This window comes from Lipotes vexillifer, unplaced genomic scaffold (genome assembly GCF_000442215.2).
Source record: "Lipotes vexillifer unplaced genomic scaffold, Lipotes_vexillifer_v1.1 scaffold943, whole genome shotgun sequence".
NCBI lineage: Eukaryota > Metazoa > Chordata > Mammalia > Artiodactyla > Lipotidae > Lipotes > Lipotes vexillifer.
Window position 1 is genome coordinate 572,825 of NW_006776793.1, and position 14,426 is coordinate 587,250.

The 14,426-nt window shown below is 41.1% G+C and overlaps 1 protein-coding gene across 2 annotated transcripts in view; it reads right to left on the bottom strand.

Annotated features, from left to right (window-relative positions):
* Positions 1–12,598, bottom strand: part of LONP2 (lon peptidase 2, peroxisomal) — a 98,785-nt gene extending 86,187 nt beyond the window's left edge. Inside the window, exons 1-3 of one of the 2 annotated variants that reach the window (XM_007450633.1) lie at positions 12,286–12,598; positions 4,599–4,833; positions 1,292–1,423 (exon numbers count right to left, since the gene is read on the bottom strand). In XM_007450633.1, coding sequence (XP_007450695.1) covers positions 1,292–1,423; positions 4,599–4,833; positions 12,286–12,518 — 600 coding nt within the window. In that variant the 5' untranslated portion in view covers positions 12,519–12,598. The remainder of the gene's footprint in view (positions 1–1,291; positions 1,424–4,598; positions 4,834–12,285) is intronic. The other variant, XM_007450634.1, reaches the window with a different exon arrangement.
* Positions 12,599–14,426: the final 1,828 nt, after the last annotated feature.

Genomic DNA, 14,426 nt, shown 5'->3' on the forward strand with positions numbered 1-14,426 from the left:
CAAAAAAAAAAAAAAAAAAAAAAAAAAAAAAAAAAGACAAGAATAAAAATAAATACCCTGACCATTTAAAGATGCAAAAACAAAACACATTTTATGTCAACTCTTTCTGGGAATGACTCTCTTAAAGCCCAGTCTACATATTAGGTCTATACAAACTTTAGGTTCAAAATATTAAATTTTTACATACACAAGAGACTAGGAGCACTTTTAACCAACCTCCACTAACGATTTTTCTGAGTGACTAATACTCTCTGGTCCTTCAGTAAAACACCCTTGCTAAGCCTACAGCCAGGTCACTCTCTAGAGCTCCTGCCTTCTCTGCTCCTACCAGCTGAACCAAATTCTTGTGTTTAAACCCAGCCTGCCTGCATTAGTTGCACTTGCTAGTAAAACTGTTAGACTGAAGTATTAAATAAACTGGGGATTTATTTAATAAATAAGGAGTGTTGTTTCAATGAAAACTAACTTTAATGTTCTAGGAAGGTTCAATAAAGCAGACTGCTTAAAAAGACTACAAAAATAAGTGTGCAAGAAAACTTTTACAGTTTGCAGGAAAGACATTCAAATCTAAGAGTCCACACTTGGATTACTTTTCAAGTATCTTTGAAACTCATTTCACTTTAAATAAACAAAAACTGAAAATCATAAAAAATCATAAATATCACATCATAGGGGTGGTTAACGTAAGAAACCTGAAGAATTCTAACAAAGCAGAGGCCTATACACAAGGGGAAGGTCACGGCTCCACACTATTAAAAAGTAGTGAGACATGGGCTTCCCTGGTGGCGCAGTGGTTGAGAGTCCACCTGCCGATGCAGGGGACACGGGTTCATATCCCAGTCTGGGAGGATCCCACATGCCGCGGAGAGGCTGGGCCCGTGAGCCATGGCCGCTCAGCCTGCGCGTCCGGAGCGTGTGCTCCGCAACGGGAGAGGCCACAACAGTGAGAGGCCCACGTACCACAAAAAAAAAAGAAAAAAAAAAAAAAGTAGTGAGACAAAGCATATTTATATATTTAAGTTAAATTAAATATTTACCTTTTTTATTATTCTAGCTTTAACTTTTTCCACAAATTGACAGACTACCAAGTACTGATAATGCAAATAAAAGAACTGCCTAAGTATACAAAAATGTAAAGCAATCACTGTAAAAGTCAACTTAAGCCTCGTAAAAGCATCTTAACTACTTCTGAGTCTCCAGTATCTTACCTGAAAGTCAAAACTTACTCACTATCTAGATCTCAATAGGAAGTGACAAAGCAACGTGTCATTCCAGAGTGGAACACTGTTACCTGGAGCTTCTCTTTGTTGCTTGTTCGGATAATTGATGTCAGAATGTCTGGTAAAGCTTCCCTCGGAAGACTGTCTAAAAGACGTCTCAATTTAGCAACTGCGGGGACAGACATATCCAACATTTCAACCAACTACAAGGGAAAAAAAAGTCTTTTTAATGAAATATGGCATTATTTGTGAATTTAAAAAATCAAATTGTCATAGAGGCTTAATGTTTTGGCCTCAGAGAAAGTCTTTCTTTCTGAAAAATCACTGATTATTAGAGTCCAGGCATTTTTACAGGACTGAGAGGAAAAGAGAAGTACTTTTAAAATGTCAATCAGAATGAAAAGCAAAAATGGCTCAAAAAGTGTATAAGGGCTTCCCTGGTGGCGCAGTGGTTGAGGGCCTGCCTGCCGATGCAGGGGACGTGGGTTTGTGCCCCAGTCCGGGAAGATCCCACATGCCGCGGAGCGGCTGGGCCCGTGAGCCATGGCCTCTGAGCCTGCGCGTCCGGAGCCTGTGCTCCGCAACAGGAGAGGCCACAACAGTGAGAGGCCCGCGTACTGCAAAAAAAAAAAAAAACAAAAGTGGATAATACTAATGTTTATAAAAGGCTTTGTAAATTTGTGATTTTACTTTATTTTGGAAAAAAATTAAAATTTATAGAAAAATTGCAATAGTACAAGAAACTCCTTCCCCTAATATCCTTCTCCTAAATTCACCAATTGTTAACATTTTGCTACATCTGCTTTCTCTCTCCCCAACTCTAACACACACACACACACACACACACACTATTACTGCTGAATGTTTTACAATAAATCACAGACATCATGACCCTTGTTCTTAAGAACCAAGGCATTCTCTTACACAATCAGTGTAATTACCAAATTCTGGAAATTTAACATGGTTGATGCTATTATATTAACCAATCGGTAGCTGAAATACTGTTTTTTAGTAGAACACTGGATTAACTAGAATCTGAGCACTGACTGAATGATTTTTTTCAAAACAACTTCCAGGGTATAGCCTGGAGTTAAGACAGATTAAGCTCAAGGCAACCTTTCAGTAACTGTGATAGTCACTGGGACTATTAACAAAGTTTCCCTTTCCTTTTCACCTCATGGTAGGGCTGCTCTTTCTCACCTTTGCATACAGATGTACATGGCTATGGGTCCTGCCTTGAACCATGAAACATGAGGGGAAGCTACAGTTCCTTCTGGGCAGAAGCATCAAAAGCCATTGAGAGCTCTGCCACATTTCCTTTTCCTTCCTCAGCAGTAACGGAAGCACGTTTTGAAATGAATCTCCAACCCACCGGGGTCCCGAGGTGACTCTAACTGCTAGATCACCACACTCGCTGGTTTGGGGCATGAAGTGTGAGTGAGAAATACACCTTTGTCACACTATGTGACTGAGACTTTGGAGTACTTAACACAGCAAAGCTAACTTAACACCATACTGACTAACACAGATGATGTACCAAATCTTCATACAGTCACTCTGATGAGATTTCATATGCCAGAAATAATCAAACCTCTCTAAAAGCACTGTAACTTTGGAACCTATCTGTTACCTGCCTAGAGTCAAAAGAATTAAAGCATAATTATGATGCCGCTGTCCAGGTGGGAGAAGCAGATAATAAAATTTGAGAACTCTTTCTCCTAGGAAGTCATTCTAAGAAAATAAAAGTTAAAACTCATTCTCCAAGTACTTACTGAGTACAAACTATCTGTCAGACACAATAAAGTGCTCAGTATAACACGGTTAAAGCAGGGATGAATTCAAGTTTGCTAGGGAACAGAGACCTACAAGACAAATTTCAATACAGCGTGATAAGCATTATATTAAAAGGAATGTTTAAGCGATTGTGGATACGCATGCAAAGGAGCACTAACAGCCTATAGGAGTTGGGAAAGCATAAGTCAAGTCTGAAAATTCAGAGAAGGAGAAGCACTCTTAGCAGACAGAACAGAAGGTAAAATCACAGAGACATGAAATAACAAGATGTGAAGCTCTTTGACATACAGTGTGGCTAGAACTCTGGGTATAAATGGAAGTAACTAGAGCTGCGAAGGGCCTTGACGTTATACCAAGAAATGTGAACTTTATCCTAGAGCCGTTAAAGTATTCTACTCAGGGGAGAGGCATACCCGAAACTTATTTAGAAAGGATTAGGGAACAGGTGGGTGAGAAAGAGAAGCAGCTAGAAGGAGTCAGGAAGCTCCTGAAGAAGTCTACTGCTGAGGGCTGTAGAAGATGACGCAGAGGGGACGGAAGAAAAGCATTAGCTGGAAGCAATCCTGATGTCCAAGAAGAGGAATGACAAAATTATGGCATCCCAACTCAGTGGAATTCATAAAAGTACTTAATACGAAAGTTAGATATGGGTAAGAAAACAAAACATAAGACTGAACAGGAACCAAGACAAGAAGACAAGCAAAAATAAAATTGGATGCATGAGGGCAGTAAATAGTGGTGATGTTTCTCTCTAAAAATCCCTTTAATTGTCATTACAGAATCTTTACATATTTCAATTTTTTTGTTGATTGATAGTGGAGAGAAGTAAAGAACAAGAGAAAGAAGCTATAAAGCTATGTCCAACAGAAGAAAGGAGACTCAGGGAGGATTACTCAGGAAAAGGAAGAGAAATTCTATTTTCCCCTCTATTTTCTTCACTCCTAAATAGCACATTCACTTACTCTGGTTCTCAAACTGAAGTCTCTTTCAGCCCCCACAGCAGCTGTAGTGCCAAATTTTCTATTTTTCTATTGTTGTTCAACACAATAGCGATGTGTAGCTTCAAATGCCACATCAGGCACAAATACCATAGGCTATGAACACCTGCCTATGCATGCCTAATGTGTGCTTCCCTCCCAGAATTCTAGAGGATCAAGGTTTCAGCCATACTTGAAACCATGGGCTTAATCTTCCATACCACTCAACAGTGTGATCCTGACTTCTGAACCAACACAACATATAATTTGATGCCTAGATAGTCTAGTGACAAATAGCTCCCGTACAGTATTTTAATTTTTAAGATTATTTAGGTTTAATAACTACCTGGTTTGGAGACACCAGAAATTATAAGGAAAACTCTAGAAATACTCTTTGGAAAAAGTTTAGGAAGGGTTGGCTAGTATGTCCTAGAATGATTTAGGTACAATCCCAGACAAAAGCAATTTGAAATCAATGTACTATAATATATTGAGAAATCATTTAAACATATACTGCCCGAAAACTTCACCACTCAACAAATTCATCACATCTTAGCGCAACAAAGAAACCGAAGAGAGTTTTAAGGAAAAATTAAAAGCAACTCACTTGTACTGCATATTTGTAAAACTGTTCCGATAGTTCTCCTAGCTCCTCCCTAGTCTTACAGGTGTTGTGAAACTCCTCCAGCCAGTCCAACTGTTCCACTTTGGCAACAGGATATGGCTTCTCTTTTATGACCTGTACGATCTGGAAGCGGCATAGGCCCGTAATCAGCAAAGTATAGTGGGGCTTGGGCCAGTTACTGCCCACAACCTGGACCGCCAGTGCAGCTGTCCCAATCCTGAAAAACACACAAAACATCAGTATGCTCAAAATGGTAGAAGAGAAACTCACCTCAAGAATAAAGACGTAGACATAGAGAATGGACTTGAGGACACAGGGAGGGGGAAGGGTAAGCTGGGATGAAGTGAGAGAGTGAAACCGACATATATACACTACCAAATGTAAAATAGATAGCTAGCGGGAAGCAGCGGCATAGCTCAGGGAGATCAGCTCGGTGCTTTGTGACCACCTAAAGGGGTGGGATAGTGAGGGTGGGAGGGAGACACAAGAGGGAGGGGATATGGGGATATGTGTATACATATAGTTGATTCACTTTGTTGTACAGCAGAAACTAACACAACATTGTAAAGCAATTATACTTCAATAAAGATGTTAAAAAAAAAGAAACCTCAAAAGGGTTGCCGTTTCTGAGAAATTCATTAAAAAACAAAGAATGTCTAAAGTGCAAATGAATTATTTCTCTATTTAATTTAGCATCCAGTACACGGTCTTGTAAGTCCCTACCATCTGATATGGGGCCATTTCATTCTAATTAGCCATTCAAAAATTAGGTAGAAATTCCTAAACATCTGGATTATTTAAGCATAAAAACATGAGTAAGTTGAGATTTATATAGCTTAAATTAATTTTGCCAGCTAGGAATGAGGCAATCTTACACCAGAATATATATGAGCATTTTAAACAGATTTAAACAGCGTGATGTAAACCAATCTAAGAAATCCCCTTCTGACACCAGTTTTGCTACTAACACCAAGCCAGGTTTTTTACATAATGTATAAAACTGCCATCAAATCTGGGAATTAACATGTATGTCCTTGAATTTTGAATTCAATTTTGAATTTCTAAATCTGGGGCTAAATATCAGAGGCCACACTTTGATGGACTGAGGAGAGTTAGTCACAGACCTACACCTCAGGAAGACGTACACCTAGTTCTGTTTAAGTGGTAATCACCTCACCTAACACTAGATGAAAAAGTTATACTTTAAAGTCTTAGCTCCATATCATGCAATTCTGACCAAGTCACATATAAACTAATTCACAGAAAGAAAGTTTCATCCAAACTAAGCTGAAGTGATACAAAATAGAAAGATCAATGTTCAGAGGACACTTCCAGATCCCAAACTACCATTATATTTTCTCCCCTCAGGCATAGGAAAGGTTGTAATTTCAGAAAAGAAACTAAAATCAAAGTGACCAGAGCTCTCAACACCCTGGGACAATGGTGACATTGGAATACTACACTTACCCATCTCAAACATACTGATGGCACAGACAGTATGTGCATATTTTAGTGAGCTTGCTCACTTCTATATGCAGTTAATTCTTGATTAGTTCCTTGTAAATGATTCATGCTGTAGATTATCTGTACCTTCAGCTTCCCACCACCACTCAGTTTATTCTGAGCTAGGCATATAATTTCCTTAACACCCTTCCAGGCATATCACGTGGATAGGGGATAAAACTTGATTTAAACAATAACTTAAACCAAAAAATTAGGAAGATAATTTGGTGGAGAGAAAAAACATCATGTACTTGAAAAACCTGAAATGATCTGGCAATCATCTATTGAGTTATTTGTGTTGTGGCTGCTTTTCTTCAGTCACTAATCAAACAGTAGGTTCTATCTCCCATTCCCTTAAAACCAACTCCGACTGCCTGAAAGAGTTAGCCATACCTAAACTGATTAGAGACCAACGAAGACTGTAATTCACTGCAGATGACAACCACCAATGCTTACACAATGCAGGAAGAGTTTACCATTCTATATACAAGAAACATTAACAGACAAGAAACCAGGTTCCTGGTCTAAGGGGTTTACAAACCAGAAGCCAAGGAGAAACCAGAGAGAGATGAGACAAATCCAAACTTCCAGATTAGGAAACAAATTTAATTATTTGGGGTATGTCATTGATTAAAGGTAAGACTAAAAGTGAGTTTTCTAACAAAGCAAATAAAATAGTTTTCCTAACTGTGAAAGGAAGATGTTCCAAACTGAAAAGAGATTAAGTTGGATTTATACTATGTTTTTCCTCCTAATAGAAAAAATATATATAGGGCTTCCCTGGTGGCACAGTAGTTGAGAGTCTGCCTGCCGATGCAGGGGACACGGGTTCGTGCCCCAGTCCGGGAAGATCCCACATGCCGCGGAGCGGCTGGGCCCATGAGCCATGGCCGCTGAGCCTGCACGTCCGGAGCCTGTGCTCCGCAACGGGAGAGGCCACAACAGTGAGAGGTCCGCATACCGAAAAAAAAAAAAAAGCTTTACAGACGAGCAAAAGCTAAATATATATATATATATATATATATATATAGGTTTTAAATATGTTAGTTATTTCTTGCTTTAAATCACTTATAGTTGACAACATACCTAAAAAAATAAAAGGGTACATAAAAAGAATGTACCCTTTTTAAAGAAAAAACAATGTGTTAAATAATTAGATGGCTAGAAACAAACTACCTAGTGAAAGACATTTGGGGTAAAAGCTCTGGAAAGAAAGACGACGTTTAATGTTATTTTAGACAAGTTGCATTGCATGTTGGGCTCTAGGTTTTACATATAAAAATAGGTAAACAAAATATTCAATTAATCTAATACTTTCCTTCTAACTATGATCCATATGATACATAGGTTTTATATCAACTCAGTCATCTTTCAAAATATTCTAGTTCTTCTATTACTATGCACTTTATTAGGCATGACCAAAAGCAACAATTTGATTTTGCAACATATCCACATTTATTAGTACTCAAATGTGTAGTGTTTTTTCCATTTAGGTTGTAGCTCTGTAAATCTACACCTTAATTACTGTGGTATTTTACAGTTCAAAGAATTTCTGAAATTCCTGAGAACTAGTCTCAGAATTGTAAAATATTATTTTAACCCAAAGTCTGACAACAGTGGATAAGATCTGTATAATTTGGAAACTGACTTAGATAATATAAGTTTTTGAGAACCATCAAACTACAGTGGTGGGAAAATCTAAAAGCAGCACTACTGCAAAAAGCAGTTTTCCAAGATGAGGATAGCTGTGGTCTATTTGCCAACCACTTGCTTTTTTCTTTTCTTTCGTGTTTTCGTTACTTTAAAGGCCTCCATTTTTCTTGGAATCCTTAATCTTCCAAATCTTTTTTCCAAATAATGCTACTTCAGTTCTGCCCATATTAAAAGAAAGAATATGGGGTCTTCCCACTCCTTCCCCCAACCTCCATTTGTGAAATCTACACTTAAAACTACCCATGTGGTCAATGGTAATACCATTAACACACAGGGTTATTGCTTTGCAGTTTACAAAAGGCTTTCATAGGTATTATTTCATTACACACCACCTTTCACCTCTGAGAGGAAGGTAGCACTTTATTAAAAATGAGTAATTCAGATTCAAAAAGGGTAAACAGGTCATCCATGATTACAAGGATATTAAATAGCAATAGGGGAGCTGAATTAGGTTTTATGACAAATTTTACTCTTTTCCCACCACAATGGACAATATGAATTTGTACTTATAAGAAGTATAAAAATAAACACTATTAACATAGCTTCTAAATAGCTGAGATACTGCAAAGCACAGCTATTATTTAATATCTAATGTTTACATCTTAACAACGCTTAAGGAAGAGAAGTATTTCCACCAAAGCTCTGGAAGCAAAAGTTACACACTTCTGGGAAAGGACCACTGAAACATCATTTTGGTTTTGGCTTGGCGTCACCCAACTTATATTCCTGAATATCTGATGATTTTGAGCAAAATTTATCATCATTGTTAATAAAGATTTAGAAACAAGGAAAGAGTCTATTAGGATAGTCCCAAATTCTACCACAGATGAGGCTTCTGTGGCTACATGATTTTTGATTTTCACTCCTTTCGTGAAAGTTCATTTCTGAATTTAAGAAACGCAACTTGCAGACAGACCTCCCTTAAAAAGAGTAAATGCAGGGCTTCCCTGGTGGCGCAGTGGTTGAGAGTCCACCTGCCGATGCAGGGGACACGGGTTCGTGCCCCGGTCCGGGAAGATCCCACGTGCCACAGAGCGGCTGGGCCCGTGAGCCATGGCCGCAGAGCCTGCGCGTCCGGAGCCTGCGCGTCCGGAGCCTGTGCTCCGCAACGGGAGAGGCCACAACAGTGAGAGGCCCGCGTACCGCAAAAAAAAAAAAAAAGAGTAAATGCAGACTTAGGAACATCTAAGTAGAGCTATTCATTACATACTTGCTAATATAAAAGATTAAATATTAAAATCTTAGTGTTATCAGATTTCTTGAATGCTGAAGAGTGCTAACAGATACAAATAACAGTAACACATAGATAGAGACTTGGCAAATTATGAAACTGTGTATCTGCTCTATATAAAGCGTTCATTTTTTTGTCAGACAAATGCCAATGAAACTAATTTGGGGTCCTAGAGATGAAGTGCACAGAAAATGAAGAGGGACTGAGCATTCAGCACTATGAGGAAACGAAGGCAGGCGCCCTGAAGAATGGAAGGCTGGGAGAAGACTGCAGGGCAATCTTGAAATGCATGGAAGGACAGTGCACAAGGAATGCTAATTATCCATTTGCACTAAGAAAACAATGGGTCACTGAGGAGCCACTAAAAAGACAGTCCAGTGAAGCAGGGTGGCCTGAGGTGGCATGGGAACCAAATTCTAGACTGTGGGGATATTATCCAAAGCTCTTCCTGTGTTAGGTGACATGCCTGCACACTGACGTGCAGATAGGGACTGTGCTGTTCAATACGGTAAAGGAAGTGGTTCAGGTAAGTCAACACCTGGCCCTGCCACTTTGTATGACAAGGAACCCAGCGGAACAAATTACTTCTGCTGCTCCCTGCAGACTGAGGCATTGTCACCTGGATGGTCTAAAGGAAACAAGGGACAGGAAGAGAGCCCTCCCTGTCCTTCTGAGGTCCTACTAACTACCACCTGGAAAAGCAGGTACCTGGGGAAGGACAGATGTGCTTATCGAAACAGAATAACATTACAGACAACGCAGTACTTGTAGTATTAAAGCTCTTTTAGGGACTTCCCTGGCAGTCCAGTGGTTAAGACTCCGCGCTTCCACTGCAAGGGGGTGCGGGCCAAAATAAAATAAAATGGTTACTTTAAAAAAAAAAAAAAAAAAGCTCTTTTAACTTTTTAAAGTAAGAGCACTTAAAGGTGATATTAGAGAAAAAAGACATTGGAACCTAATACTAAGGAATGCAATGCAAACTTTCTACAGACTTTTCAAGTAGCAAATAATATTTCTAGGATAAGGAGATGGTCTGGTGGGTCCTTATCATGCTGAAATTCTATGAAGAATTTTCTATGTATGTTTTCTAACTTAAATGATTAAATTTTAACACTGCTATTCATTTAAAACAAAGGCAGCAATATGAACAGTAAGGACCAGATTACCCATCATCTGATATTAGTGATTACTTCCAAGCAGAAGAATTTAGTTGTTTTGGAGGAATTTACATAAAAGAAATTAAAAACCCTCCAAAATCTTGCCAGCAGCAATATGAACAGTAAGGACCAGATTACCCATCATCTGATATTAGTGATTACTTCCAAGCAGAAGAATTTAGTTGTTTTGGAGGAATTTACATAAAAGAAATTAAAAACCCTCCAAAATCTTGCCAGAATCATACCAACTGTCACTCAGACCTGAAACATGACTAATCTACTTTTGAAATACCCATGGGTAATCACCAGAACTAAAACAAAACAGCTTATCATGAGCACTCTTGCCTCAACAGGCAACTAAGTACCTGGGCACAGAAAGCGAAAAATTAGGGGAGTAATAAACAAAGGCTAAAGGAGTGGGGTCATATGTAGGGACACCAAAATCCAACACAATTTATCACAGTTTACTGAAACTTGAAAAGTACCCAAGCAAGAAGCAAAGTATATCAGATGGAAACCAAAATGTTTTCCATGCTTGAGAAAAGCGAGGCTTTTGCAATGTGGACCAACAGTGGACTTCTATGGTTTTTTTGGTTTGGTTTTGTTCTGTAAGGGGAGGGGAAGAGAACCACATCTCCTCTGAGAATTTTAACAAAGCTATGGACTTTCCCTCAAAAGGGGAGTATATAATCACAAGATTGTGGACAAAAATCAGACATTCCTAACTCTCCCCAAAACCACTCAGAGTCAGGCTACACCTAATTTTCAAAAAGGGTAACTGTAGGTGAACGAGGGAGGGGCTCTAAGTTGAAAATACCTCAAGAAGAGTTAAGGAAAGGAGGCAGGGGCTTGGGAGGCTTGAAGATAATGGCATTTGTTGAGAGCATACTACATACCAGTGCTGTCTGGTAGAAATAGAATGTGAACCACATGTGTAATTTTAGTAGCCACATTAGAAAATAAGACAAGTGAAATGCTAATATTTTACTTAATACCAACATTTAATCTATATAAAACGTATTAATCAACAACACATTTTTCATCCTAAATTTTCAAAATCTAGTGTGTAGTGTACACTTACAGCACATTTAGGGTGACCAACCACCCTGGTTTGTCTGGAACTAAGGGTTTTCCTGGGATATAGGACTTTCAGGGCTGAAACCAGGACAGTCTCTGGCAAACTGGGACAACTGGTCACTCTAATAATACTATCTCAATTTGGACAAGCCACATTTCAAGTGCTCTGTAGCTAGTGGCTACAGTACTGGACAGGGCAACTATTTATCCAGCCTGGCGCAAAACAGACCACACGCATGTGATTTCACTTCATCTTCCTAACACACGTAAAAGACAGATGCTGCTAGTTTCCAAATTACAGGTGAAGAAAGAAATAAACACACGTTCAATCTGTCACCCAAAGTCACACAACTAGGGCCATGGTGTAGGGGAATCCAGTGGTAAGCTTGGGGCCTAAGAAACGTTACGATATGAGAAGAGATGAGAAAATAGGAAAGTTCTAGAAAGGGAGACAAGGGACAGTGTGAACAGGGAAGGCCCTTTAGGAAGGAAAACAGAAGCAGTGAGGGGAAGAGAGAAGGCAGGGGGCGGGGGAGGCAGGGAGTGTGTTAGACAGGCACTCCCAAATTAATAAGGAAATGGTGCAATTTAGGATGGGACGGGAAAAGAGAAAACGTGAAGCAGCCAAGTTCTCCGTTAAGAGGACAAAAGAGATGGGAAGGAAGTTAAAGAAGGAAGAAGGGGGTGGGGGAAGGGAAGAGAGGAAGGAAAAGAGAGAGGGGGGCCTAGAAGGTTCAGAGCACCGGCCTAGGAGTCTGAAGACCCGGGGGGCGGGAAAGGAAATTCACATCAGATGGTGAGCAGCTAATCGGACAGCTTTCACGACTCCGTGAGTCATCTCATTTAACGGGTCACGAGGCACTCCTGTCACCCCCGTCTGGCGCGTGAGTCGTCTGAAGAGGCGGAACACCGCCGCGGGGCCCCCAGAGGCCGGGCCTCTCGGGAGGAGGCCGAGCCGCCGCCGCTGCCGCTGAGCCGCCCGGCCTACCTGTGCAGCGGCGGCAGGTCCTGCGCGTCGCTGGCCGGGTCCGGAGTGTTGGGGATGACGCCCAGGATGGTGCTCTGCAGCGACGTGCCCTTGAGCAGGCGGCTCCGCACCAGCTGTAGGTTGCGGGCCGAGTCCACGCTGGTGCGCATGGTGGAGCCCGGCAGCAGCACGCCCTCGTGCGTGAGCAGCAGCGGGAGGCGGCTGGGGATCTGGATGGGGCTCAGGGATGACATGGCGACGGCCCTCCGCGCCGGGGGAGTCCCCGGGAGCCCGACAGCCGGCTCCGCGAGGCCTACAAGGCAACTACTAACCCTCACACCCCTGCGCGCCGCCGCTTCCGGCTCCGCGCTCCCGCCGGCCCCCGGGCTCTGCCACCGCCCCGCGCCGTACACACGCGAAGAGATGCGCACTTCACCCGCCGGGGCGGCCCCTGCCTCCCGGCCCCCGCTACTCTGCTTTCTGCAGAGGCTCCCACAGAGCAGAGCTGTATGCCCAAGGATGATCCCATGCAAATTGTGTCCACTTGAAATGTTTGTACCTTTCTATTCGAATTGATTTTAGATGTACAAAAATATAGTAGGGAGTTTTCATGTACCTGTCACCCAGCTTCCCCTGTAATCATCTTACACAATCATCCTTCAACTATTAAAAACCAGGCAACTAACACTCCTGTTATCTAATCTTTAGACTTCCACAAATTTTGCCAGTTTTCTCACAAATGTCCTTTTTTCTGGTCCACGATCCCACTTTTCATTTAGTTGTGCTGTCTCCTCAATCTTTCTTTTCTTTTTTTCTTCAAAGCTTTGCAAATTTTAAAACATATTGATCCCTTAGTTTGTAGAATGTCCCTCAATTTGGGTTTATCTGATGTTCTCTCAAGATCACCATTATACATTTTTGTCAGGAAGACCACAGAAGTGATGTGCCTTAGTGATACATGATGGTGAAATGTCTTACCAATGATGATTTTGACAGTGATTACTTGGTGAAGGTATAATAGTATCTGCTAGGTTTCTCCACTTTAAGGTACTATTTTTCTCATTATAAGTAGTGTGTGTAGGGAGTTAAGTCTACATTTATTAATTGAAATCTGTAAGAAAAAGCTGCCCCATCTCCCTTCCCAATAATTGAATAATTTACTTTTTATGTTAGTATGGACTCGTGGGTATTGTTTTTTATGGGCTATCATGCAATAATATCATGTATATCATTGCTTGAATTTTTTCAGATTTGGCTCTTGGGAGCTCCTTCACATTGGAATTTGACTTGGGTTTGGCTGTAGTTTGCAGATGGAATTTTTTCCCCAAATATAAGTCCAGCAATGCTGTCAGAATCCAGGAGGGAATTGAAAGTCTAGTCAAGACAACATGCATTTGTTGAGGGCCTGCTGAGTGCAAGGCCCTGGTCTGATTGTGGAGGGTAGAAAGTGGAATAGAAGGCAAGGTCCTACCCTCAAGCACCTCTTGGCCAGAGGGACAGACCCATAGACAGCTGAGTCTGATACAGTGCAGCAGCAGGTAAGGGAAAGGAGAAGGCAGGTATCCTAGCTGCTGTGCTGGAGACAGAAATTCAGGAACTCGGAGTCTCCGGCCTAAAGCTCTTTCTCTGACATGATCCCACATTTTATTCATTCTCTAAACAACCATTTTTTGAATGCCTACTATGTACTGGATATTACTTTAGGTGCTAGGGATACATCAGTGAACACAACAGACAAGGTTCCTGCTTTCATGGAGCTAACATTCTAGGGGGAGAAGCAGAAAATAAGCAAGGAAAATCCTTTTGGATGGCGATACGCCCTTTACATGGTCAGAGCAGGCCTCACTGAAGAGCTGAGCCCCGTACTGCAGCCATGCAGAGGCCGTGGGGTGGGTGCCTGAGGCAGGTGCTATTTCGGGCAGAAGCAGCAATGATTGCAAAGACTTTGTGGCTGGAATGAATTTAGGATGTTTGAGGAGACTGCTCCTGGAATTTGCTGAGGGAAGCAGGAGAGAAGAGGGAGGGGAGGCTATAGAGGATCCTATAAGGAGTGAAGAGTTGGGGTAAGGAGTCTGCTAAGGAGTTTGGGTCTTACCCTAAACCCAATGCAAGCCATAGGCAGTTTCAGGTTGTGGAATAATTTTTCAGGCTTTGTTTTCAAA